The sequence below is a fragment of the Notolepis coatsorum genome, assembly GCF_963971535.1.
Source record: "Notolepis coatsorum genome assembly, chromosome: 3".
NCBI lineage: Eukaryota > Metazoa > Chordata > Actinopteri > Aulopiformes > Paralepididae > Notolepis > Notolepis coatsorum.
The window spans coordinates 170,641,140-170,668,639 of NC_140167.1; the positions used below are offsets into that span (position 1 = coordinate 170,641,140).

The 27,500-nt window shown below is 46.3% G+C and overlaps 1 protein-coding gene across 1 annotated transcript in view; it reads right to left on the minus strand.

Moving 5' to 3' along the window:
- The window catches only part of dgkh (diacylglycerol kinase, eta), a gene marked incomplete at its 3' end in the record, with an annotated part of 250,542 nt that overhangs the window by 160,713 nt on the left and 62,329 nt on the right, over positions 1-27,500 (minus strand). The window contains 2 exon segments of the mRNA XM_084311434.1: positions 9,974-9,980; positions 26,940-27,020. Coding sequence (XP_084167560.1) covers positions 9,974-9,980; positions 26,940-27,020 — 88 coding nt within the window.

Consider the following 27,500-nt stretch of genomic DNA (forward strand, 5'->3'; position numbering starts at 1 on the left):
GCATAGCATTCTCCCTTTCTGTGTGTGTGTGCGCGCGTCTTTGGAAAGACCAGATGAGGTCAGGAGTTTGATGTTTAAATGTTATTTAAACATAAACAATATAATACATAATAAATGTAGGCCTATACATGATCATGCAACATCAACAAATTGTTGTAGGAACGGTTTGGGAGAGGGAGGTAGGGAGGGGTTTTAGGTTGTGAGTTTTGAGTTCCAAAAAATGGAGCTTAAAGTTTAAAGCTCAATATATCAAAAACGTGGCACTTTACAGTGAACAGGAGGTCTATTTGTATTAAAAACAATAGATTGATTTTCCTTTAAATGTCTGGAAGAGCTCAAAAATACAAATGTCAAATGATATTTGTTACCTTTTTTTTAGTAGATCTAAATGTTACGGATTGTGTTAAATGGGCATATGATATCATCTCATATCGATTGCAGGCACCTGAATCTAATCTAATCGTATTGTATCGTGAGATACTTTGTGATATCGGCAAATATTGTATCGTTGTCCAAAGAATCGATATCGTATCGTATCATGATGAAACTGTTTGTTTTTGCTACTTTTTTATTTAAAGCAACACTGGCGGGTACGTCATACGACCGTCAGACACTTATGGACCTGAACCCCGGGCTCAAAGAGGAGTTTGGAGACACTTTTGACCTAGAATGGCCAGCAGAAATCAGACGGGAGAATGGCGGCAAAGAAAAGAACAAAGGCGACGGCAGGAGGAGACACAGAGGGAGACGAGGAGGTATCAGATTGAGACTAAAAAGAGCTGCTTACCGCCCAGCAATTCCATCCATCTTTCTGGCGAATGCCCGTTCGTTGGAGGGTAGGATGGATGATCTGAGAGCGAGGGTCCGGTTCCAACGGGAGATGAGAGACATCAACATTATATGTCTCACAGAGACATGGCTCACGTCGACGACCCCAGACAAAAGCGTCTCTCCCTCGGATGCCTTCACAGTCTTACGTGCAGATCGCAACGCTGGCTCAGGAAAGACCATCGGCGGCGGAGTCTGCCTCATCACGAACAATTCCTGGGTTAATCCCGAGGGGGTGCAGGTCCTCTCAAACTCGTGTTCGCCGGACTTGGAACATCTTTCTATCCTATGTCGTCCGTTTCACCTCCCGAGGGAGTTCACAGCAGTCGTCATGACTGCCGTGTATATTCCCCCACACGCGAATACGGGCAAAGCGCTGGGCGAACTACACGATCATCTCAACAGACACCAGATCAAACACCCAGACGCAGCGATGGTAGTGGCCGGCGATTTCAACCAGGCCAACCTGAAGAAAGTGATGCCGTCCTTTTTCCAGCACATCGCTTGCTCCACCAGAGGGAAGAACACACTCGACCACTGCTATTCCCCGTTCAAAGCGGGTTACAAGGCAGTAGCCGCTCCGCCATTAACGGGGTCCACAAGCTCGAGCGATCATGACTCCATCTTGCTATTTCCGGCATATCAACAGAGATCACGTGACGCCGTCGTGTCACGTGAGACAAAGAAGTGGACCGACGAATCAGAGGCCACGCTCAAGGACGTGCTTGCAGACACGGATTGGGATATGTTCATAGGAAGCGCCAGTGACGTCAGTGAACTAGCAGACACAGTGGTGTGCTACATAACAACAATAGCTGATGGTATTGTCCTCAGGAAAACGGTGCGGATTTTCCCAAACCAGAAACCGTGGGTGGATAGCACTATTAGAGCAGCTCTGAACTCTCGTACCACCGCCTACAACCTGGGTAGAGAGTCAGGAAACATGGAGGAGTATAAGGCTTCAGTCTATACTCTACGCAAAGCTGTCAAACTTGCTAAGAGGACATATGCTGATAAACTGGAGACACAAATGGCACAAAACGACACAAGAGGATTATGGCAGGGACTGAAGACAATAACTGACTATAAAGTCAGCGCCCCCTCAATGGGGAGCGACGACGCCTCCCTCGCGGACAAGCTCAACACCTTCTACGCTCGGCTTGGTGTAGACAGTGGCGCTGCTGGCTCTCCGGCTAGTGACGTCACTGGCGCGCCGGCTGTTGTGGAGGGGGGGGGGGCAACCGCGAGGGGGGGGGGACGCTCTCTCGTTGTCGGAACACAGTGTGAGAAGAGCATTTATGCAGGTGAACACCAGGAAGGCTGCTGGCCCAGATGGCATAACAGGACGTATACTCAAGACCTGTGCCAACCAGCTGGCCCCTGTGTTCACCGCCATATTTAATCAATCACTGGCGGAGTCAGTGGTCCCTGCCTGCTTCAAGATGTCTACCATCATCCCTGTGCCGAAGAAACCCTCCCCAGCATGTCCAAATGACTACAGACCGGTGGCACTCACCTCTGTGGTCATGAAATGTTTCGAGAGGCTGGTCAAGGACCACATTTGTGCCTCCCTCCCCAGTGATATGGACCCTATGCAATTTGCATACAGGACAAACAGGTCCACCGACGACGCGGTCTCCCAGGTACTGCACAGCACCCTCTCGCACCTTGACCATCAGAAGGGGGGCTATGTGAGACTGTTGTTCATTGACTACAGCTCAGCGTTCAACACCATAGTCCCCACCAGACTGGTGGACAAGCTGATCGAGCTAGGTCTGAGCTCCGCCCTGAGCGCCTGGGTACTGGACTTTTTGAGCGAAAGACCCCAGGCGGTCAGGGTGGGGGGTCAGACCTCCAACACCATCACCCTGAGCATCGGGTCCCCCCAGGGCTGTGTTCTGAGCCCCCTGCTGTACTCACTCTACACACACGACTGTGTGGCCAAGTTCAGCTCCAACTCCATAGTGAAGTTCGCAGATGACACGGTGGTGGTGGGGCTGATCTCGGACAACGACGAGAAGGCCTACCGGGAGGAGGTTGAGGTACTGGAACGCTGGTGCCAGGACAACAGCCTGCTCCTGAACATTGGCAAAACCAAGGAACTGATCGTGGATTATAGGAGAGGACAGCAGGAGACACACACACCACTGATGATAAACGGGGCTACCGTGGACAGGGTGAGCAGCTTCAAGTACCTGGGGGTCCACATCTCAGAGGACCTGACATGGTCAACACACATAGACACAGTAGTAAAGAAGGCGAAACAGCGTCTCTACCACCTGAGACAGTTAAGGAAGTTCAGAGTATCGGGGAAGATACTCCAGTCCTTCTACTCAGGAGCTGTAGAGAGCATCCTGACCGGAAACATCACTGCCTGGTATGGAAACAGCACGGCACAGGACAAGAAGGCCCTACAGAAAGTGGTGCGCTAAGCCGAGCGTACCACGGGTATTGCACTACCCCCCCTGCAGGTTCTATACAACAAGAGGTGCAAATCCAGAGCCTGCAGGATAATGAAAGACCCTCACCACCCCAATAACAGCCTGTTTCAGCTGCTGAGGTCAGGCAGACGCCTGCGAACCCCAGCTACTAGGACAGAGCGGCTTAGGCTCAGCTTCTTCCCCCAGGCCATCAGAGCCATGAACAATGAACATTGAGTGCTCAGAACATTGAACTGTCCACACACAAGCACACATGAACACACACACGACACGCACACTGTGCACGCTCACACACGAGCAGCCACTTAACACTTTAACATGAGCGGGCACACACTCATGTCGCACACACGCACACTTATGGCCAAAGGAAAGGACACTTTAAATTAGAATAACAGGAACAGTGTATTGCACTACCAAAGCTAACTAGCATGTCACACATGCTCTGTAAATAACTATGTACAGATACCGAGATGTCACTCCATGTTACCTGCTACCTGTTACTGCACAATGTTGTTTTCTTCTTTTGATTCTATTATATGTACCACTGTATTGCACATCGTTGCGGGCAAGACCACCCGCATTTCATTGTATACCTGTATGCCGTGACAATTAAAACTCTTGACTTGACTTGACTTGACTATAGTAGTATACAACCTGGAAATGGATCGCATATAACAACATCCCATAATAGCGATATTTCTGCTCCACGCTGATCACCCAACGGTCAGAGGAAGCCGCGGTGAGTTTCAGCGTGTTTGATTATTATTAAACATACACATTGCTCCGATCAACATATCACCCATAGTACATGAATCATTTAACGTCGGCCACAGACTTATAAACCCCCCTCCCCTCCGGTCACCAGAAGATGATGAGGCATGACGATTAGGACCTTGTACAATTGAACTTTTTTATCTGACGTCAATCGGTATCAAACTACATTTGATGATCTAATATATGTATTTGTAGCTATAACTCACGTTCTATGGAATGCTGCAGAAAACGATAAAAACATATTTATACTTTAGACCATATTTTAGTATGAATGTGTGAATGAAAAAGTAGAACGTTGCTACATCCTAAACGATAGATACTTGATGTTGAATGGGCCATAGTAATGTCAATTTAGCAATACAATTTAAAAAGTTATAGCCCTGCAAAGAAGGGGAACATCTCCATAGACAAATAGAGCTGGCAGAGGACGGTATAACATCAGAATAATCCCTGGCAGAGGAGGGACGGAGCGCACCGCTGTGAAGGAAGGGTGCGCTGCATTTACAACACAAGTATTCAAGTATAACTTTGAAAAGTATCACTTTTCATGGCGGATGCAGTGGTGGTCTCCCTTTTCCTCTACAATTACTATTACTATTACAATTACTATTACAATTATTAGTATTATTACAATTACTATTACTATTACAATTGCTATTACAATTACTATTACTATTACTTTTACTATTATGCACTTTGTTACTAAGGAATCTACCATGTCTATATTATTACCTACTATGCTAATATGTCTTATTACTACCTACTATGCTAATATGTCTTTACTACTATGCACTCAAGACTGTAGCACTTAAGTTCAACATTGTTACATAGCTGCCAGAGTTGTACCCTTCCTGCTGACTTGTTGTACAGAACTTGTAAGTCACTTTGGATGAAAGCATCAGCCAAATGACTCAATGTAAACATAAAACATCTTATAAGAGGTTACATAAATTATATTAACCGTTTAATCGCCAAGGACGACTTAACATGTCATTCTCCGCCATGCGTAATCTGCCAATGACGTCGTACAGCGTCTTTGAGATCAATATTTCAAAAATCTGGCATGGCAATCATATTTCACCCACGGAGACTTGAGACTTGCTGTTGATCTCCTCTCAACTCTCCAACGGTTCAAGACTGCCATCTTGTGGCCGATCGGCGAATCGCCAAAACCGGAAGTGACGCGCCGGAAGTGGTGCTCACCCATATTTCGTCCGGCCACTCGCTATCGTTAGCGGGACTCCAGCTTGATACACTGGATAGCGATCCGTTGCCAATAACTCGATAAACAACATGATTTGGACGTATATAGTAGTATACAACCTGGAAATGGATCGCATATAACAACATTCCATAATAGCGATATTTCTGCTCCACGCTGATCACCCAACGGTCAGAGGGAAGCCGCGGTGAGTTTCAGCGTGTTTGATTATTATTAAACATACACACTGCCCCGATCAACATATCACCCATAGTACATGAATCATTTAACGTCGGCCACGGACTTATAAACCCCCCCCCCCCCCCCCTCCGGTCACCAGAAGATGATGAGGCATGACGATTAGGACCTTGTACAATTGAACTTTTTTATCTGACGTCAATCGGTATCAAACTACATTTGATGATCTAATATATGTATTCGTAGCTATAACTCACGTTCTATGGAATGCTGCAGAAAACGATAAAAACATATTTATACTTTAGACCATATTTTAGTATGAATGTGTGAATGAAAAAGTAGAACGTTGCTACATCCTAAACGATAGATACTTGATGTTGAATGGGCCATAGTAATGTCAATTTAGCAATACAATTTAAAAAGTTATAGCCCTGCAAAGAAGGGGAACATCTCCATAGACAAATAGAGCTGGCAGAGGACGGTATAACATCAGAATAATCCCTGGCAGATAAAGGGTTAATAGCCATGCATGATTTTTCCAAGCCATAATTTGACTCTTTATTTATGCAAATTGCAAGTTGTATTGGAAATGATGAAATGATCTTGCTAGGTTGGTTTTATTGCCTTTAGATTTATCAAATGATCTGTCTGCACCTCTTTGATTATTTAAGATTTCTAATAATAATTTTCTATTGGTACTAAATTTTTAGGCATCTGTATCTGTGTTAAACATGCACAGATTCGCAATAGCTGTGACCTTTTTGCGATAGGCCACACCCATAGCCAAGCCCCCCTTTTAGCCAATTTGCAAGAACACACACACATTTGACCTCCTACGATGAAACCTGTGGCCTCAGAGAGTGGAGACATTTTTGTGGGCCAACCAACCAACTAACCAACCAACCAACCAACCAACCAACAAACCAACTAACCAACCAACTAACAAACTAACAAACTATCAAATTAACAAATTAACAAACTAACAAATTAACAAACTAACAAACTAACAAACTAACAAACTAACAAACTAACAAACTAACCGACAGACAGAGCTGATGGTTGCAGGTTAAAAAAATGGGATCAGTAAATCTCAAATACACACACACACATGCACACGTGCACGCACAGACACAAACGCACGCACACACACACACACACACACACACACACACACACACACACACACACACACACACACACACACAGACACACATGCAGGCGGTTCAGTGACTCCTGAGGGACCAGCAACACAATAGAACAGAAGGTAGAGTGGAACCCTGGCAGCTGCTCACACACACACACACACACACACACACACACACACACACACACACACACACACACACACACACACACACACACACACATACACACAGACACACACACACGCACACAAACACACATACACACCCACAAACACACACGTCCGCGCGCACACACACACACATATACACACATACACACACACACACACACATACACACACACACACACACACATGCACACAGCCACTTGTGTGCAATCTCCTCTATACACTCCACTCTCCCTATAAATCATATAAATCACAGCGCCTCTGATAGACTGCTGATGCAAGCACATCGTTCAAATGAGATGTAGATTCCCCTGACATCAGTCTCCAGGCTCGGAAGCAGACAGATGACAACCCAGCCAACCGGACGAGAGGGATGCAGTGACGGAGGCGGGGTCTGCCCGCGGAGGCTGCTGATAGGCTGGGCAGGGCTCCCTCACGTGGAGCTCAAGGTGCTCCCCATCTCTACGGCAAGACGACCTCCTCATCACACATTCACACAGGCTACCTGCAGCCACCGAGCACACACACACACAGAGTCAGACACACACACACAGAGTCAGACACACACACACAGAGTCAGACACACACACACACAGAGTCAGACACACACACACAGAGTCAGACACACACACACAGAGTCAGACACACACACACAGAGTCAGACACACACACACACACACACAGAGTCAGACACACACACACAGAGTCAGACACACACAGAGTCAGACACACACACACAGAGTCAGACACACACACACAGAGTCAGACACACACACACAGAGTCAGACACACACACACACAGAGTCAGACAGACACACACAGAGTCAGACAGACACACACAGAGTCAGACACACACACACAGAGTCAGACACACACACAGAGTCAGACACACACACACAGAGTCAGACACACACACACAGAGTCAGACACACACACACACAGAGTCAGACAGACACACACAGAGTCAGACACACACACACAGAGTCAGACACACACACACACAGAGTCAGACAGACACACACAGAGTCAGACACACACACAGAGTCAGACACACACACACAGAGTCAGACACACACACACAGAGTCAGACACACACACAGAGTCAGACACACACACACAGAGTCAGACACACACACACACAGAGTCAGACACACACACACAGAGTCAGACACACACACACAGAGTCAGACACACACACAGAGTCAGACACACACACACACACAGAGTCAGACACACACACACAGAGTCAGACACACACACACACACACAGAGTCAGACACACACACACACACAGACACAGTCAGACACACACACACACACACATACACAGAGTCAGACACACACACACACACACACATACACACACAGTCAGACACACACACACACACACATACACAGAGTCAGACACACACACACACACACACACATACACACACAGTCAGACACACACACACATACACACAGTCAGACACACACACAGAGAGTCAGACACACACACACACACAGACACACACAGAGTCAGACACACACAGTCAGACACACACACATAGTCAGACACACACACACAGTCAGACACACACACACAGAGTCAGCCACACACACACACATACACACAGTCAGACACACACGTACACACAGTCAGACACACACACACACACACACAGTCAGGCACACACACACACATACACACAGTCAGACACACACACACACAGAGTCAGACACACACACAGACACACACAGAGTCAGACACACACACACAAACACACATACACACAGTCAGACACAGACACACACACAGTCAGACACACACACACACAGTCAGACACACACACACACACATAGTCAGACACACACACACACACAGTCAGACACACACACACAGAGTCAGCCACACACACACACACACACACACACACTCACACACACACACACAAAGTCACACACACACATACAGTCAGACACACACACATACACACAGACATAGTCAGACACACACAGACACACATTGTCAGACAAACACACACACATACATATACACACACGCATTGTCAGATACACGCATTGTCAGACACACACAAATACACACACACACACGCATAGTCACACACACACATACACACACACATACACACACGCGCATAGTCAGACACACACACACATACACACACATTATTCTGACACACACACATACACACACACACAACCATAGACAGACACACACACATAGTCAGACACAGACACACACACATAGTCAGACACAGACACACACACATAGTCAGACACACACATACACACATATTTAGACACACACACATACACACATGCATAGTCAGACATACAGAGAGAGAGACGCACACACATATACACACATTTCAAACTAGGGCTGTCTTAAATACTTCGAAGCTTCGAAACTTCGTTCGATGGGCATGGGATTCGAATATGAAGAAAAAAAATTATTATAAAAAAAAATATTAAAAAAAAATAAAAAAATTTATTTATTTTTTGCAAATCAACTCTGCCTCTCTTTGTTAACTACAACAAGCAATGCTGTTTGTTATTTAAGATGAGGTCGGACTCGGCACCGATAGATTTGTGTTCATTGTGCTGCTTTTATAAAGCCTCAAATGACGACTTACAATATTTCATGAAAGCAAAGTGTTTTGTTTGTCTAAGATTTAAACAATTTTAAACTTTACAGCACTGATAAAGTTGAACAACGTGTTGTACAAGTCCCACAACATAAAAACATTTTTAAGATATTATACAATTTAAAAAGAAAAAAAAATTATTTCGAAGCTTCGAATTAAAATCGAATCTCGGCCCCGAAGCTTCGAATTCCAAATTCACACACACATACACACACTCTACATAGTCAGACACAGACACACACACCTAGTCAGACACAGACACATACACACACATATTTAGACACACACACATACTACAAACACCATAGTCAGACATACAGAGAGAGACACACACACACACACATAGTCAAACGCACAGAGAGAGACGATATACACACAGCCATACACACACAGACATAAACATACACACACACACACACACACACACACACAAACACACATCTACACGCACACACACATATATATAGACACACACACACACACACATATATAGACACACACACACACACACACATAAACACACATAGACACAGAGGCAACTTTAGATGAAAACACATGCACATGGACTCACGTAGGCACTGCCCAGACACAGACACACAGAGTCAGACACAGACAGACACACACACAGTCAGACACACACACACACACACACACAGTCAGACACACACACACACACACACACACACACATAGTCAGACACACACACACACACAGTCAGACACACACAGAGTCAGCCACACACACACATACATACACACACAGTCAGACACACACACACATACACACAGTCAGACACACACACACACACACATACACACAGTCAGGCACACACACACACACATACACACAGTCAGACACACACACACACACAGAGTCAGACACACACACACAGACACACACAGAGTCAGACACACACACACAAACACACGTACACACAGAGTCAGACACAGACACACACACAGTCAGACACACACACACACACACAGTCAGACACACACATAGTCAGACACACACACACACAGTCAGACACACACACACACAGTCAGCCACACACACACACACACACACACACACACACACACACACACACACAAAGTCACACACACACACACATACAGTCAGACACACACACATACACACAGACATAGTCAGACACACACAGACACACATTGTCAGACAAACACACACACATACATATACACACACGCATTGTCAGATAAACGCATAGTCAGACACACACAAATACACACACACACACACACACATAGTCACACACACACATACACACACACATATGTGTGTTTATTGCACAATGTTTTTTTTTTATTGGATTCTATTATATGTTGTACCACCGTATTGCACATCGTCGCGGGAAAGACCACCCGCATTTCATTGTATACTTGTATGCCGTGACAATTAAAACTCTTGACTTGACTTGACTTGACATACACACACGCGCATAGTCAGACACACACACACATACACACACATTATTCTGACACACACACATACACACACACAACCATAGTCAGACACAGACACACACACATAGTCAGACACAGACCCACACACATAGTCAGACACAGACACACACACATAGTCAGACACACACATACACACACATATTTAGACACACACACATACACACATGCATAGTCAGACATACAGAGAGAGAGACGCACACACATATACACACATATTCAAACTAGGGCTGTCTTAAATACTTCGAAGCTTCGAAACTTCGTTCGAAGCTTTCGAATATGAAAAAAAAATTATTATAAAAAAAATATTAAAAAAATAATGTTTTTTTTATTTATTTTTTGAAAATCAACTCTGCCTCTATTTGTTAACTACAACAAGCAATGCTGTTTGTTATTTAAGATGAGGTCGGACTCGGCACTGACAGATTTGTGTTCATTGTGCTGCTTTTATAAAGCCTCAAATGACGACTTACAATATTTCATGAAAGCAAAGTGTTTTGTTTGTCTAAGATTTAAAGAATTTTTTTTTGATCCACTTTTTCTCCCATTTTCTATATTTTCTCCAATCCCAATTTCGTATCATCCAATTCAACCCTCCCCTGTCACGAACGCTGTTTCTTGCCTCCCACAAGCCGGCTGCAATGTGGACTAAGTCATACATAGCACAAGTCCCCTCCGAAATAAACATGAAACGTGGTCGCAAAGTTTCGATATATCGATTTTCCAAGCTTGGATATGAGCACACGCACTAACAACCAATCAGTGAAGGAGATGGCCGACAGCGGAAGGAGACCCGGAAGGAGACCCGGAGGTAGGACTCCAGTAGTCAACAAGGCTGGCTAGGCTAATTAGCTTGCACGGCGCTATTTTATAGTTTACCTGCCGAGTTGGTGTGTGTTTTGAATTCTGAGGGTAACTGTTATAGTAGTGTGGGGTATACGGTGGACGTCGTTGCAATGTATTGGGGCGGAACAGAGTATTTTATGGTCATATTTAGTACATTGTCATGGAATACTCCGCTTGGAATCGAGGCTGGCTAGGATAATTAGCTTGCACGGCGCTATTTTACAGTTTACCTGCCGAGTTGGTGTGTGTTTTGAATTCTGAGGGTAACTGTTATAGTAGTGTGGGGTATACGGTGGACGTTGTTGCAATGTATTGGGGCGGAACAGAGTATTTTATGGTCATATTTAGTACATTGTCATGGAATACTCTGCTTGGAATCGAGGCTGGCTAGGATAATTAGCTTGCACGGCGCTATTTTACAGTTTACCTGCCGAGTTGGTGTGTGTTTTGAATTCTGAGGGTAACTGTTATAGTAGTGTGGGGTATACGGTGGACGTCGTTGCAATGTATTGGGGCGGAACAGAGTATTTTAGGGTCATATTTAGTACATTGTCATGAGATACTCCGCTTGCTCTGGCTAACTGCTAACGTGCGCGGACTGATGCCGACATCAACTCGACTCTCGAGACATTCGCAGCAGCAAAACAAGTCTATTAATAGCCCGTCCATCGGCGCCGGGCATAAGAAGTTAATTAAACTTGACAGACATTATATCAACGATAATTATCGATATCGAGTTATATGAAAATAATTTTATAATTTTATCGCGATAACGTTTTTGGCCATATCGCCCATCCCTACACACACACACACACACACACACACACACACACACACACACACACACACACACACACACACACACACATAAACACACATAGACACAGAGGCAACTTTAGATGAAAACACATGCACATGGACTCACGTAGGCACTGCCCAGACAACAACCCGGAAGCATGAATATTGCAACAGCTAAACGCCTAACCACTGTACCATGTGTAACGGAGGTACTGCGTGTCTATCCACAGTCACAATGGACAGTGTAGTGAAGTGGCTGTGGACGTTAAGCGGTACTGCAAGTAAAACTCACTCCCCAGATGCATCCAGACACATTACCAAGAAGTGAATTCACCTCTTGGTATAGTGGTCTGTAGGGATGTCCGATATTATCGGCCTACCGATATTATCGGCCGATATTGGCATTCAAATGTAATATCGGAAAATATCTGTATCGGTTTTAAAAAAAAATACTTTATTTATCCAGGCAAGCAAGTAAGAACTAATTCTTATTTTATTTAAATATATATATATATATATATATATATATATATATATATATATATATATATATATATATATATATATATATATATATATATATATATATATATATATATATATATATATATATATATATATATATATATATATATATACTGGGCATCTGCATCAGTGTTAAACAAGCGTGGATTCATAAATAGCTTTTTGCGATAGGCCACACCCATTGCCATGCCCCCTTTTAGCCAATTAGCAAGAACACACACACACACACACACACACACACACACGCTTGACCTCCTTTAGTCTTTCAAAACCCTTGTTCTCCTTTCCCAGTCAGTGTCAGTTCCCTCCCTCTATATCCTCCTCCTTTCCCCACCTTCCCCTCATCTGCCCCCTCGCCTTCCCTCCCTCCCTCTCTCTTCTCCTCTCTCTCTCCCTCCCTCTCTCTTCTCCTCTCTCTCCCTAACTCAACTCAAGTCAAGTCAAGTCAAGAGCTAGCTCCATCCCACCCTGAGCTGTGAGTCCAGTGACATCATCAGTGTGACATCAGTGTAGGATTTTCCTCCTCTGCTCTCTCCATTCCTTTCTATTTTTGGACACACGCACACATACACACGCACACACACACATATACACACATACACGCACACCACACACACATACACGCAGGCACACACACATGCACATACGCATGCACAGAAACTATCGCTCCGCTGCTAATCCAAACTAATTCAATTGATTTTCTCTTTTTCTCATCCGTCTTCATCCCTTCCATTTCCTATCCGTCTGTTTTGTTTTCTCAAATGATATCTCTCCCTCCACCACCCCCCCCCCCCCCCCCCTCCATCCATCTCTCCTTCCATCTCATCTCAGTAAAGGGATGTTGTTGTCGTTCATCAGGCGGCCATGTTGGAGGTTTGCACACACACACACACACACACACACACACACACACACATGCACGCACACACACACACAAATACACATACAAAATCCTGCTTATGAAATATGGCTTCAGTCAAGTCATGCCAAATATGTTCAGTGAAGCGCAAAAAAGCAGTGGCTAAGAATAGCTGTGTTCTCCTCTGGGCCTGCTCTCCTGCCCTCTCCTCCCCCTCCTCCTTTAAGAATAGCTGTGTTCTCCTCTGGGGCTCCTCTCCTGCCCTCTCCTCCTCCTCCTTTAAGAATAGCTGTGTTCTCCTCTGGGGCTCCTCTCCTGCCCTCTCCTCCTCCTCCTCCTTTAAGAATAGCTGTGTTCTCCTCTGGGCCTCCTCTCCTGCCCCCCCCCCCTTCTCCTCCTCCTCCTCCTTTAAGAATAGCTGTGTTCTCCTCTGGGCCTCCTCTCCTCTGGGCCTCCTCTCCTGCCCCCCCCCCCCCTCCTCCTCCTTTAAGAATGGCTGTGTGTTCTCCTCTGGGCCTCCTCTCCTCTGGGCCTCCTCTCCTGCCCCCCCCCCTCCCCCTCCTCCTCCTCCTCCTCCTCCTCCTCCTCCTCCTCCTCCTCCTCCTCCTCCTCCTTTAAGAATGGCTGTGTGTTCTCCTCTGGGCCTCCTCTCCTCTGGGCCTCCTCTCCTCCCCCTGCCGCTGTCTTTATATAGCAACAGTAGGGGGCAAGGAGGGCGGACATTTATAGAAAGGACAGGCCGCTACTCGCACGCTGCTCCCTGACTGGTTGCATCAAAGCTGACAACACTCCTGTTTACTAGCCTCTGCCCTCCCCCCTCCCCCCACACACACACACTCATCCGTTCCTGACACTCGTCCATTCCGCCACCAGCGCTCAACCATTCATAGCCTCAGCATCAGCCGTGTCCTCCGCCGTGTCCTCACTGGGTGGATGTTCCCAGAGAACAACGCCATAAAAGGTCTGAAAGGATGTAAACTGAACGCGACATAAAAGTAGCATTTTAGGCCAATATGTGGAGCAGTTCCGTTCAGCAGCTCAGCAGCTCAGAAGCTCAGCAGCTCAGCAGTTCAGCAGTTCAGACGCTCAGCAGCTCAGCAGTTCAGCAGCTCAGTAGCTCAGAAGCTCAGCAGCTCAGCAGTTCAGCAGCTCAGCAGTTCAGCAGCTCAGCAGTTCAGCAGCTCAGTAGCTCAGCAGTTCAGCAGCTCAGCAGTTCAGCAGCTCAGAAGCTCAGCAGCTCAGCAGTTCAGCAGTTCAGCAGCTCAGTAGCTCAGCAGCTCAGCAGCTCAGCAGCTCAGCAGTTCAGCAGCTCAGAAGCTCAGCAGCTCAGCAGTTCAGCAGCTCAGTAGCTCAGAAGCTCAGCAGCTTAGCAGCTCAGAAGCTCAGAAGCTCAGAAGCTCAGTAGTTCAGCAGCTCAGAAGTTCAGCAGTTCAGCAGCTCAGAAGTTCAGCAGCTCAGCAGCTCAGCAGTTCAGACGCTCAGAAGCTCAACAGCTCAGCTCAACAGTTCAGCTCAACAGTTCAGCTCAGCTCCGCTACACTCTGGCTGAGGCACATTTAATAAACAATTCTAAAGTCAAGTCAAGTTAAGTTTATTAGCATGTCCCAAACTGAGCAATTCATGTTGCAGCAGATAAATAAGAAACTCCAAAAAACACAGTAAACATACATAAACAAGTAGAACATAGACAGACAATCAGACCACCAACATCGGCATGGACTACAATGTATGATGTATGTCATGCCAGCTAGGGTACCTTGTGTATACTGTTTACTTTTACAATTACTCATAGTATATATTCAGATTCAAATTCTTTGTTGCTTATATTTATTGTAACTAGGGATGCTCGATATTGGCTTTTTTACCGATACCGATATACCGATATTGTCCAACTCTTAATTTCCGATACCGATATCAACCGATACCGATATATGCAGGGTTTCCCCCCCCCCCAAAATTTTTTAATAATTTCAGGTAATTAACATTACATATCTCTTGTTGTGGAATTAACACAACATTATGCATACTTTTGACAATAAATAAAATCAGAATTTGTTCTTACTTGCTTGCCTGGGTAAATAAAGGTTATAGAAATGTAAAAAAATAAATAAAAAAAATAATAATAATAATATATATATATATATATATATTTTTTAAACCGATACCGATATTTTCCGATATCACATTTTAATGCCGATATCGGCTGATAATATCGGTAGGCCGATAATATCGGACATCCCTAATTGTAACTTATAATATAACTGACATACAGACCCTCATCTGCACCTTTGTTAACACTATTTACTTTCTCTTATTTTTATATTCAGAGTTAATTATATTGTTTACACTGTTTATTTTTTCTCACATTTTTATATTCAGATAAAATTGTATTGCCTATATTTATGTCTTTATGCTATTACCCTGCCCATACAGCTCAGGGGTGACAGTGGCTCAGGAGGTAGAGAGCTCCTCCCGGGCAGCGCGTCGAAGTTTCCTTGAGCAAGACACTTAACCCCTATTTGCTCCCGATGAGCAGGTTGGCACCTTGCATGGTTGCCTGTGAATGTGTGAGTGAATGGGTAGAATGTGAGGAACAAATTGTAAAGCGCTTCGGATAAAAGCGCTATATAAATGCAGCCATTTACCATTTACTATTTACCATACCTGTAGTCTACCTCCCCTCCCCCCTCCCCCATGCTGCTGACACCCCCGAATTTCCCCAGGGGACCAATAAAGGAATGTCATATCTTATCTTAAATTTGTGTCTGTAAAATCACGTCTGTGGCATGCAGACCTACATGTTGCATGTAGACCTACTGTACATCTGTTGCATGCAGACCTACTGTACATCTGTTGCATGCAGACCTACTGTACATCTGTGGCATGCAGACCTACATCTGTTGCATGCAGACCTACTGTACATCTGTTGCATGCAGACCTACTGTACATCTGTGGCATGCAGACCTACATCTGTTGCATGCAGACCTACTGTACATCTGTTGCATGCAGACCTACTGTACATCTGTGGCATGCAGACCTACATATGTTGCATGTAGACCTACTGTACATCTGTTGCATGCAGACCTACTGTACATCTGTTGCATGCAGACCTACTGTACATCTGTGGCATGCAGACCTACATCTGTTGCATGCAGACCTACTGTACATCTGTTGCATGCAGACCTACTGTACATCTGTGGCATGCAGACCTACATATGTTGCATGTAGACCTACTGTACATCTGTTGCATGCAGACCTACTGTACATCTGTGGCATGCAGACCTACATCTGTTGCATGCAGACCTACTGTACATCTGTGGCATGCAGACCTACATCTGTTGCATGCAGACCTACTGTACATCTGTTGCATGCAGACCTACTGTACATTTGTGGCATGCAGACCTACATCTGTTGCATGCAGACCTACTGTACATCTGTGGCATGCAGACCTACATCTGTTGCATGCAGACCTACTGTACATCTGTTGCATGCAGACCTACTGTACATCTGTGGCATGCAGACCTACATCTGTTGCATGCAGACCTACTGTACATCTGTGGCATGCAGACCTACATCTGTTGCATGCAGACCTACTGTACATCTGTTGCATGCAGACCTACTGTACATCTGTTGCATGCAGACCTACTGTACATCTGTGGCATGCAGACCTACATCTGTTGCATGCAGACCTACTGTACATCTGTTGCATGCAGACCTACTGTACATCTGTGGCATGCAGACCTACATCTGTTGCATGCAGACCTACTGTACATCTGTGGCATGCAGACCTACATCTGTTGCATGCAGACCTACTGTACATCTGTGGCATGCAGACCTACATCTGTTGCATGCAGACCTACTGTACATCTGTTGCATGCAGACCTACTGTACATCTGTTGGATGCAGACCTACTGTACATCTGTTGCATGCAAACCTACTGTACATATGTTGCATGCAGACCTACTGTACATCTGTTGCATGCAGACCTACTGTACATCTGTTGCATGCAGACCTACTGTACATCTGTTGCATGCAGCGCGTAGTCGCTAAAGCGTCTTAATTTCCGTTCTTAGTTTGTACGAGGCAGTTTGAATGAGTACAGTTATAAATAATATACTGCACTTTTTCTTTTAAACAATATGTTTATTGGTTTTTATGGTTTTTGTTTACAACATCAGTTTACATAGTCATTTAAACAATATCAGATTAGACAATGTTGTAAACTACCCCCCTCCCAGTCCCCGCCCTCTAGAACCTCCCCTTCACCCAAAAGCCGCAAAACAACCCATCCCCTCCAGTGAGAAACGTAGCTGTAGATACATAGGTCAAATACCCCCCCCCCCAGAAAAAATGTATATTATAATAAAAAGATGTATATAATAAAAAAGTAAAAGCCCTCAAGAGCAGACCCCCCCACCCCGCAGACAAGGACCATATTAAAAGCGTCTGTATACCGAAATAAATATAGTGCATTTTGAGGTGAAATGTGAGTTTTAAAGATGTTTAATGACTGATCTCTGTGGCGAGCGGTTGCCATGGTAACTGAGGACTCTGTGGCAGAAACCGCTGGAGGGTGTGTGTGCAGAAGGGGGTCAGGGCTGGTTAGTCGTGTTAGTTGTTGCTATCAAGATGGCAGAGGAGCGAGCAGACTTCTCTTGAGAGAGACTTTGACGTAAACTAGTTCTGTTTCGTATTAGCTCTCGCTCGGCATCACTAGTCTGCACTATCTCGCATATGTGCACGCGCACTGAATAAAGACCACAAATGTACCTTTAATCCCAATATTCGTCTGACCACACCCCTATCAGCTTACCCATATAAGCAGGGGTGGGGCCACCCACTCGCCTCCTTCTCGCTTTCACCACAAGGAAGAAGTGCCTCGGTAGATCCCCACACTTGACACCATGCTGGAAGAAAGAATTAGGAGCAGCTTTGGGAAACAAGGATACGTTGACATCATATCTTTATTTTCTCTCTCACTATTTTCGAGAAAATACGGCGATATTGTCTTCGTACTGGAGTGTCTGGAAGATGATGATCATTCTAAAAATCCTCCACCGGTTTTCGTATTGGGAGTTCGTGCCGCTACATGCTTTTCCAACTGCAGTCCTTGCTGTGTGCTGGTTGCGGTAAAGGCACAGCTGGGCTGTAGGACGCGCCGCTGTTGTGAGAAGCGGTGGGTTCCTGGTTTTGGTGAGTTATGTTTTGCTGGCAGGCTCCACTTGTCTGTTAGTGCTATGGGGGCTACTTGACAAATGTTTATGAAAACCGGCCCCAGGCTAGGGTCCTTTGTTCACTCTCCTAGACGACAGAAGACCTTGGTCTGAAGCCATTTTAGTTTAACTAGTGGGCCGCGACCATTAACACTGGTGATCCCTGTGTTTTCTGGACGAGTGGATATCTCTCTGTCCCGTGTTAAGCCCCTTCTTTCATATCCAAATGAGAGTATTCCTTCACGAGGAGATATGTGCATGGATGTTCGATAGCGGAAGATCCATGTTCAAGTCAGCTACACAAGCCAGTTTGGTATTGTGCTGATTCCGTCGGGTGTTGGTAAAATCACTGTTGTAAAGCTGTGTTGACATCTTGTTTCTCTTTTCTCTTAAAAAGTGAGGAGGGTTTCAGAACGGCGGCCTGTCTGGGTGAGTGTTATATCATTGTGTACAAAGTTCAGGTGATAGCTGCTTAGCTTACGGTTAGCCAGTCAGCTGTTAGCTGCGGCGTTAGCCTGCTGGGTTCACTGCGTGGCCTACAGAGGTTGGGCCTACTGTTAGCCAGTCAGCTGTTAGCTGCGGCGCTAGCCGGTTGTGATCACTAGGAAACGTTAGCTTGCTGCTATCGGACAAGGCCAGCGCGGGGTAGCTCCGGCTCCTCGCGCGCCGCCGCGACCTTCCGTCTGGGCGCGTGCGCCGTTCGCTCGGCGTCTCGCGAGCAGGGGCGGTAGCGACCGACGGTTGGGGCGACCGTTAGCTTAATGCTACTCTGTTGAACATGTTTTACACTCTTGACTACGACGTCATCTTTGACAGGGGATGTTCGTCGACCCTGCCCTGAGCCAGGACGGGGATTGCGTCAACAAAGAGGACTGTAGCGACTGGTTGGAGCGACGATGCTGCCCAGTTCGAGCAACACAGGATCGGCTGTGTTGTCTACGGGGTCTTGAGACTGCACTTCGCTGATCTACGTTCCGGGTAGGACAAGGTTTGACCAGACCTTATAACACGTCTTCTGGTTTTACCTTTCTAAATGTTTTGTGAATAACGATGTTTTCCCAAAACGTGTGTTGCTGCAATGCATTTAGGATACGATGCGAGTTATGTGTGAACTGTCTTTGTCACTGGCAGTTAGCTTCTCCGTGCAAATCGGGTTGTTGTTACAGATGTGAAAATGATCTGGTTGTTGTGTGAGAAACATCATGTGTGTTTATATGTACCGTGTACTCACAACTAAGGTAACTAACCTATGAAGCTATGCTTAGTGACAAGTGAGTAAAAGAATGTTCTTTTCTCAGCCTGTGATGACAATGAACAGTGTGTTCACATATTAACAGGTTTTCCTGTTTTAACTGGCCGTATTAAGGGTAAAGTAAGAGGATTGTGTTTTTTCCCCCCGGTTCCCTGGGACTTCTTCATCCTCCTATCAGACATGTTGTTGCACTACTTTTGTGTCTTTGTGTGGTAGGGATGCGATGTAACCCTTAGCTTGATTGCTGAGGTTGTGCTATGGCTGCTGGAGAAACTTTATTTTCCTAAAAGAAAAGATTGTTTGGTCGCTGTCGTAGTGTCGTGTGTGCTTAGCAAGGCCTGTGGCCTTGCTTATGAAAAACGGCGTTCCTCTGTAGTGTGTTTTTGCCATTTTTTGTAGGTAATGATGGGTTGTGTGTGTCATGTGACCTACAACTGGGTTGGACTGGCCACAGAAGCACATGTGTATGTTGGACTGGGGCTCTTAGAGAGCCCTCTCTATTCTGTGTTTTTTCCTTAGTAAAAATCAGATAGCAGGTTAGCTCATGCGCTGTGTGAAGCTGTCAAACGCTTCATAGAGCTGACTATGACTGTCATATTCTCTTTTTGTCATTACATCGTATCATGGGTGTGGGGTCGTAAAGGGGTGAACTGGTAACCTTTCCTCTCCCCCTTTTTGCTGTTGGTCAGGGGTACACCCCCTGTCCTTCGAGGTTCCTGTCACGTTGCGGTTCGGCACGTTACGGGGTGAGGGGGGGGGGGGGGGGGGAGGGAGTTTCCTGGTCCCACGGCCTGGAATATTGGGCGTGTGCACCGCAGAAATTCCCCCGCCATAGAGTACGTCACCGTGCGCGTCTCTGTTGGTAGGACTTCCGTGTGCTGTCCAGGTCCATGTGATGGATCTGTTTTCGGGGGGTGGTCAGGGCTCCTCCTCACCAAGCGCCTATTCGGGCCTTCTGTGAGTTCAGACTCCTTCTTTGTGAGGGAGCCTCCATCAGAGTACAGAGCCTTCCTCCTCAGATTGTCAAAAGTGAGTGGACCCTCTAGAAGGTGTCCTATTCTATTGTGTAGTGTTCGATTCAATTCGATTATTGAGTGTGTATGGGTTCAGTGCCTCTTCCCCGGAGAGCCCTAAAACCAATTTTTTACATGGCTCAAGGTGCAATATATTCTTTTCAATCTGTACAGCTCGCGTGGGAAGTCCCTCTGGGGATTCCCGTCTCCTTCCTATGGGAGGGTGGTGGGATGTAAAAATGTGAGCAATTTTTTACCCCCGGCTGTGTAGACTGGGATACATACTGTTGGTGCTTCCTTCTTTTCTATTAAAAAAGAGTTGGAGTTAGGAAGTGTCACACCCCTCTTGTCGTTCCCCTGGGCGCCTTGGGGATTCAATGACAGGTCTAAATAGCCTGTTCATTGATGCGGGTGTGTCCCGACGCACGTATAGTGCTAGCTCGCTGTAAACAGGCGATTGACTGGCACGCCTTGGTTGCTTGAGGTTGAAACAGCGTTTTTATAGAGCAACTGAGATGGAGGTTTTTCCTCTTCTGACGACCACATCCCATGACCTGGGTGGGTTGTCGACGGATTCTCGTTCATGTCTGGGGGATGATGACGGAATGGATCTGAACATATGTAGAGGGGTCTCACGCCCTGGGGGTGGGCCACCGGGCACGGTTCGGCCGAACGTCTGGGTGGCGCCTTCTTTTCATGTTAAGATCAACACGCATATCTGCCCTTTCTCCTGGAGTAGGCATGTCGGCGTGGTTAGGGCACGGGACTGGTTCTGGTCACGCTGGTCCGGATCAGTTGAACCCGTTGTCCGCCGGGGATGCAGATCTGCTGTTCTGGTACCCTGAGGGACTTGGGCTTTTTTCAGGGGGAAAAATGCCAGGTCGGTCCGGGTGTCACAGGGTTAAGCGCTATGGAGACCCTGGTTGGGTACGTTTTTACTCAGCACTGTCGTAATGGCTTACTGCCATGCCATCCTGTACACGCTCGATCTCGTCGGATCTCGGCCGCTACACAGGTTGGTCCTGGTTGGTACTTGGTTGGGAGACCGCCTGGGAATACCAAGTACGGTGTGCTTAGGGGCTGGTTCTCCATTATTTTTCGCTCCTCTCTCACGCATGGCGAAGAGGGGCCTGTGGGGGTGGTCTTTGACCTCCTCTGGTGACCCTGTGCTTCCCGTACCGCCAGGCCCGGTCCGAAGTAATGTTTCGTCGACCCGTAGGCCTGGGTTAACCCTTTTTTGAAAACTGAAACACTTGTACTGCGGTATAGCCGGTGTATACCCGCAGGTGTGTTTTGGAGTTTTTTCTTGAGGGGTTATAGGAACAACCACCGCATTGGGTAACACCAAGGTGGTTGATTCCCTGGTGTGTTGGAGCAGTGTCAACTCCCGGGTTCACCGTTTGAGGGTGCCCCTGCACGTTCATGACGTCTGCCAATCGTGTCAGCCTTCTCTGCCTCAACCCCTCTGGGTGGGGGTTTTTAAATGGAGGCTTGGTCATGCAACACCGCCAGCTTACGCTCCTTCCGCCGGGGTGGCTGTGTTCAGCTGTCCCCTCTGGCGCCTGTCTCGTCCGCAGTCTCCAGGCTAGGGTTAATAGCATGTTGCCTGGTTTTTCCCCGGTGCGCTGCCTGCTTCCGTTGGTTAACCTTTTTTGTGTGCTTACGGCCATGCTGACTGCCTGTTGCAGGGTCAGTGTGCCAGGCGGTGTACTATTGGGGGGACGGGGCCCGCTCGGCTGAGGGGCCTTTGTCCGAATACGCTGGCGATGTGGGGGGCGGGGCACTACGTGCCCACCTGGTGGGGTCTTGATGCTGGCATCATGGACTTCTCCGGGCCCCCATTCCAGGGAGTCCAGTCCTTTTGGTGGGTCTGGGTCTTCCTTCGCGCTCCGCTGCTACGGCCTTGCCACGGGGTTGGGTTTGCCCTTGACCCTGTGATTCTGGGGGCAGTAACGAGGTTGTTCCTCCGTTCGTTCCCGGGTGGCATGCGTGTTGTGCGTGTGTGTAGTCGTGGGGTCAAGCCACGGTCTGCTCACCCTGTGCGTTGAGTTGCTTGAGTGCCTCTTCGCACGGTCGGGTCCGTCGCCCTCCCGTGAAGCCCCTAATAGGGGGGGTGCCCTCCATTAGGGTGGGTCGGGGGGGCTCGGCCCTCCCTGTTCTGATGGTTGTGGGGGGCTGTCAGCGGGGTGTATTTGTCGGCCGTTGGCTCTCGCTCGGCCTCCCTTGTGCAGACTAGTGATGCCGAGCGAGAGCTAATACGAAACAGAACGTTAGGTTATGACTATAACCAAGTTCTGTTAGTATAGCGACGCTCGGCATCCGACGCCGCTGCAGCCTTTGACCTCGCCTTGTGGCGAAAGCTTGGGAAGGAGGCGAGTGGGTGGCCCCACCCCTGCTTATATGGGTAAGCTGATAGGGGTGTGGTCAGACGAATATTGGGATTAAAGGTACATTTGTGGTCTTTATTCAGTGCGCGTGCACATATGCGAGATAGTGCAGACTAGTGATGCCGAGCGTCGCTATACTAACAGAACTTGGTTATAGTCATAACCTAACGTTCTGGAAGTTCCTTGATTATATAATTAGAATCACTCCAGTGGGGTTGTTTTAGAATATACTCATGTTTCATATGGACTAAGATACGATAAAATAAGATATTCCTTTATTGATCCCCTTGGGGAAATTCAGGCATCATAGCAGCATGGGGGAGGGGGGAGGGGAGGTACAACAGGTAGTAGAAGACATGGAACAGGTCATAGAATTATAGTACAGTGGAGAAGTAAAAATAAAAAAGGCAGTGTAAACAATATAACAATATAATTAACTCTGGACATGCGCACATGGGCAACAAGGTGCAAGATTAGGGTATGTATGCCCGTTTTGTCCTGGTATATCAATGTATTCCAGTGCATGGACAGGTGTTTATGTTAGCCGAGGCTCTACTGTAGACAACATAGTCTTGTGTCACCTCAGACCTACTGCACAGTGGCTGCTGTGACTCTCTCTGTCTCACATATTGTGACGACCCCCACTCTACCTGCTAAATGGAGAGTCTGACTCACCAGGAAGCATGGTGGAGTGGGTGGCTCGTTAACTGTATGAGACTCACCTGTGCAGAGCAGAGCTGCCTGCACCTCAATATATGTGTCTCATTCTAATTCCCTCTCTGTCTGCTTTCTCCACTCCCAGGCACAGGTTGTACCAACACCCAAGCTGCAACCTTTAACATATTGTAACACGGATACTTACACCAAACACACACCACAGCATATCTACTCACTCATCCACACACTGCACTCACCACTGATTCTAATACAAAACATTCCAGTGTTCATGTGCTTATGTTTTTGTGTGGTTAGATAGGTTTAAATAAATCATTCTTTGTTAAATTGTTATCACGTGTGGACTCCCTATTTGTCATAAATTACCTGTTTGTGACACATATCAACAAGGTGTTGCTGCCTGTGCCCCCAACTCCTGTGTGTGTGTGTGTGTGTGTGTGTGTGTGTGTGTGTGTGTGTGTGTGTGTGTGCTAGGGCTGAGCCCAAACGTTCTAACGCTCAGACCTTCGTTTGTTACGTTGGCATTCGAATCTTAATTAATGGGTTCGAACCTCTGCTTTTTTTTTAATTTTTTTTTTACAAAAAATATATATCAGAATGTGATATCAGAATATCACAGTACTATGTTGTTTACAATAATTAGAAAGTCACGCGTGAACACAGGTCACAACAACACAGTCTAGTCGGGATGAGGAGGGTAGAGCCATATGGAATCCGCGATCACGGAATCGCGGACGGAATCGCGGAATTGAGCAATAAAAATGGAATCAATTATTAAAAAAAAAAGAAGAAAAAAAAAAGTTTTTGCTTTTTCTTTTTTTTATGTTGTGGGACTTGTACAGCACTTTGTTCAACTTTGTCAGTGCTGTAAAGTTTAAACCTTTTTAAATCTTAGACAAACAAAACACTTTGCTTTCATGAAAGCAAGTAAGCAGTCATTTGAGGCTTTATAAAAGCAGCACAATGAACACAAATCTGTCAGTGCCGAGTCCGTCCTCATCTTAAATAACAAACAGCATTGCTTGTTGTAGTTAACAAAGAGAGGCAGAGTTGATTTTGCAAAAATATATATATATATAATTTTTTTATTTTATTTTTTTAAATAATCGAATTTTATTTTCATATTCGAATCCCATGCCCATCGAACAAAGCTTCGAAGTATTTAAGACAGCCCTATTAAATGGGACTGTTATAGCTTATTAAATTGTGGACATTTATTCATTCCCACTTATTAGACACTATTTCTGATGGTAAAATGAGCGTACAAAGCAAAATACAGAATTCTGAAATATTCAAACGAAAAAAACGGAATTTGGAAAAAAATAAAATGGAATTTGGAAAAAAATAAAACGGATTTCATATGGCTCTAGAGGAGGGGTCACGTCATACATTATCACTCAGGAAATGAATCAATCATGCAAAAAAGAGAGAGTTGACTGACTCACAGGCTCACCCGTCTTATTTCATAGTACAATGTTTCCGAATGGACGCTTGCCACGGTCAGGGACAAGGCCAAGCTGCAGCGGGTGATACGCTCGGCGGAGAGGGTGATCGGCTGCTCCCTTCCCTCCCTCGAGTCCCTACACTCCACCAGGGCCTTGAGGAGGGCGAGGAAGATCATGGCAGACCCCGCCCACCCAGGTCACAACCTCTTCACCATGCTCCCCCACGGCAGGCGGCTACGGCTGCCCAAGACACTAAAATCCTGTCATAGACTCAGTTTCTTCCCCTCAGCAGCTCGCCTGGTAGACGAGTCAGGTGTCCCCCTGCTCCACCCCCCCCCCCCCCCCCCTCTATGGCGAGCTGCTAGGGCTGGACCCCTGGACTTGAACTGTGCTGCACTGTATACATGTCCCCAACCACCGCACTTTATTGTCTTATCGTTGTCTCACTGTTCTGTCCTGTTTTGCACTTTATTACTATTTATTATTATGTTATTCTTATTTGTGAAAAAAGTCATGCACTGAAAAGTCGTATCACGTTCAATACAATATGGTGAATAAAGAAATCTGAATCTGAATCAGTGATGCTGATGCTTTCCCAGCGGAACACAAGTTACATAACGTTACACAGGTATGTTATGCACGTTGATTAAGCTATGCAGAGCGCAGCCCTTTAGCTTGCTAACGTTAAGATAGCAGGAGCCGTCGGCCAACAAAGATGTTGTTTCAACAAATGTATTCACAAAATGGATTATCATCCGAACGTGACTGAAGCCTCCCGTGACCAGTAAGTAGGTACTACTACTCTTAATAACCGCAGCACTGTGCACTATGTGCCTAAAGTCAAGACTCGACAGTACTGAACCAGAAAAAGTATTCAGGAGCAAATTTTTTGCATGATTAAAAACGATGGTTCGAACGTCTGTTCGAAAAACACTGGCAAATGTTCGAATCCAAAAAACAGGCTTGGGGACAGCTCTAGTGTGTGCATGTGCGCATGTACAAGCATGCGTATGTGTGTAGCAAAAGCAGCAACGGGTACTCACCGTGAAACTGTTGTTGACATTCTTTGTGCTGGACTCTGCAACGCTAGCATCTGATAGGTCCACCTCATCAAAGATGAGAGACTGCAGACGGGACAGGACAAGACAGGACAAGAGAGGAGAGGAGAGAGGAGGAGAGGAGAGGAGAGAGGAGGAGAGGAGAGGAGAGGAGAGGAGAGGAGAGGAGGAGAGGAAAGGAGATGAGAGGAGAGGAGAGGAGAGGAGAGGAGAGGAGAGGAGAGGAGAGGAGAGGAGAGAGGAGGGAGGGGGAGAGGAGGGAGGGGGAGAGGAGAAGAAAGGAGAGAAAAGGAGAGGAGGGGAAATGAGAAGAGGGGAGAGAAGAAGAAATGAGAGGAGAGGAGATGAGAAAGGAGGAGAGGGAGGGATAAAGAGTAGAGAGGGAGAAAATGAAGGGAGAGAAATAGAGAAGAGACACAAAAAGAGAAACAACAAAATTAGCTATTTCAAAAGGTTTTAGAGCGGACAGGCCTTAGCTTAGCTTACTGTATCTCTCTAGTATATGGAGTTGGACAGCCAGCCAGGCCATAGCAGACCTATCTATAG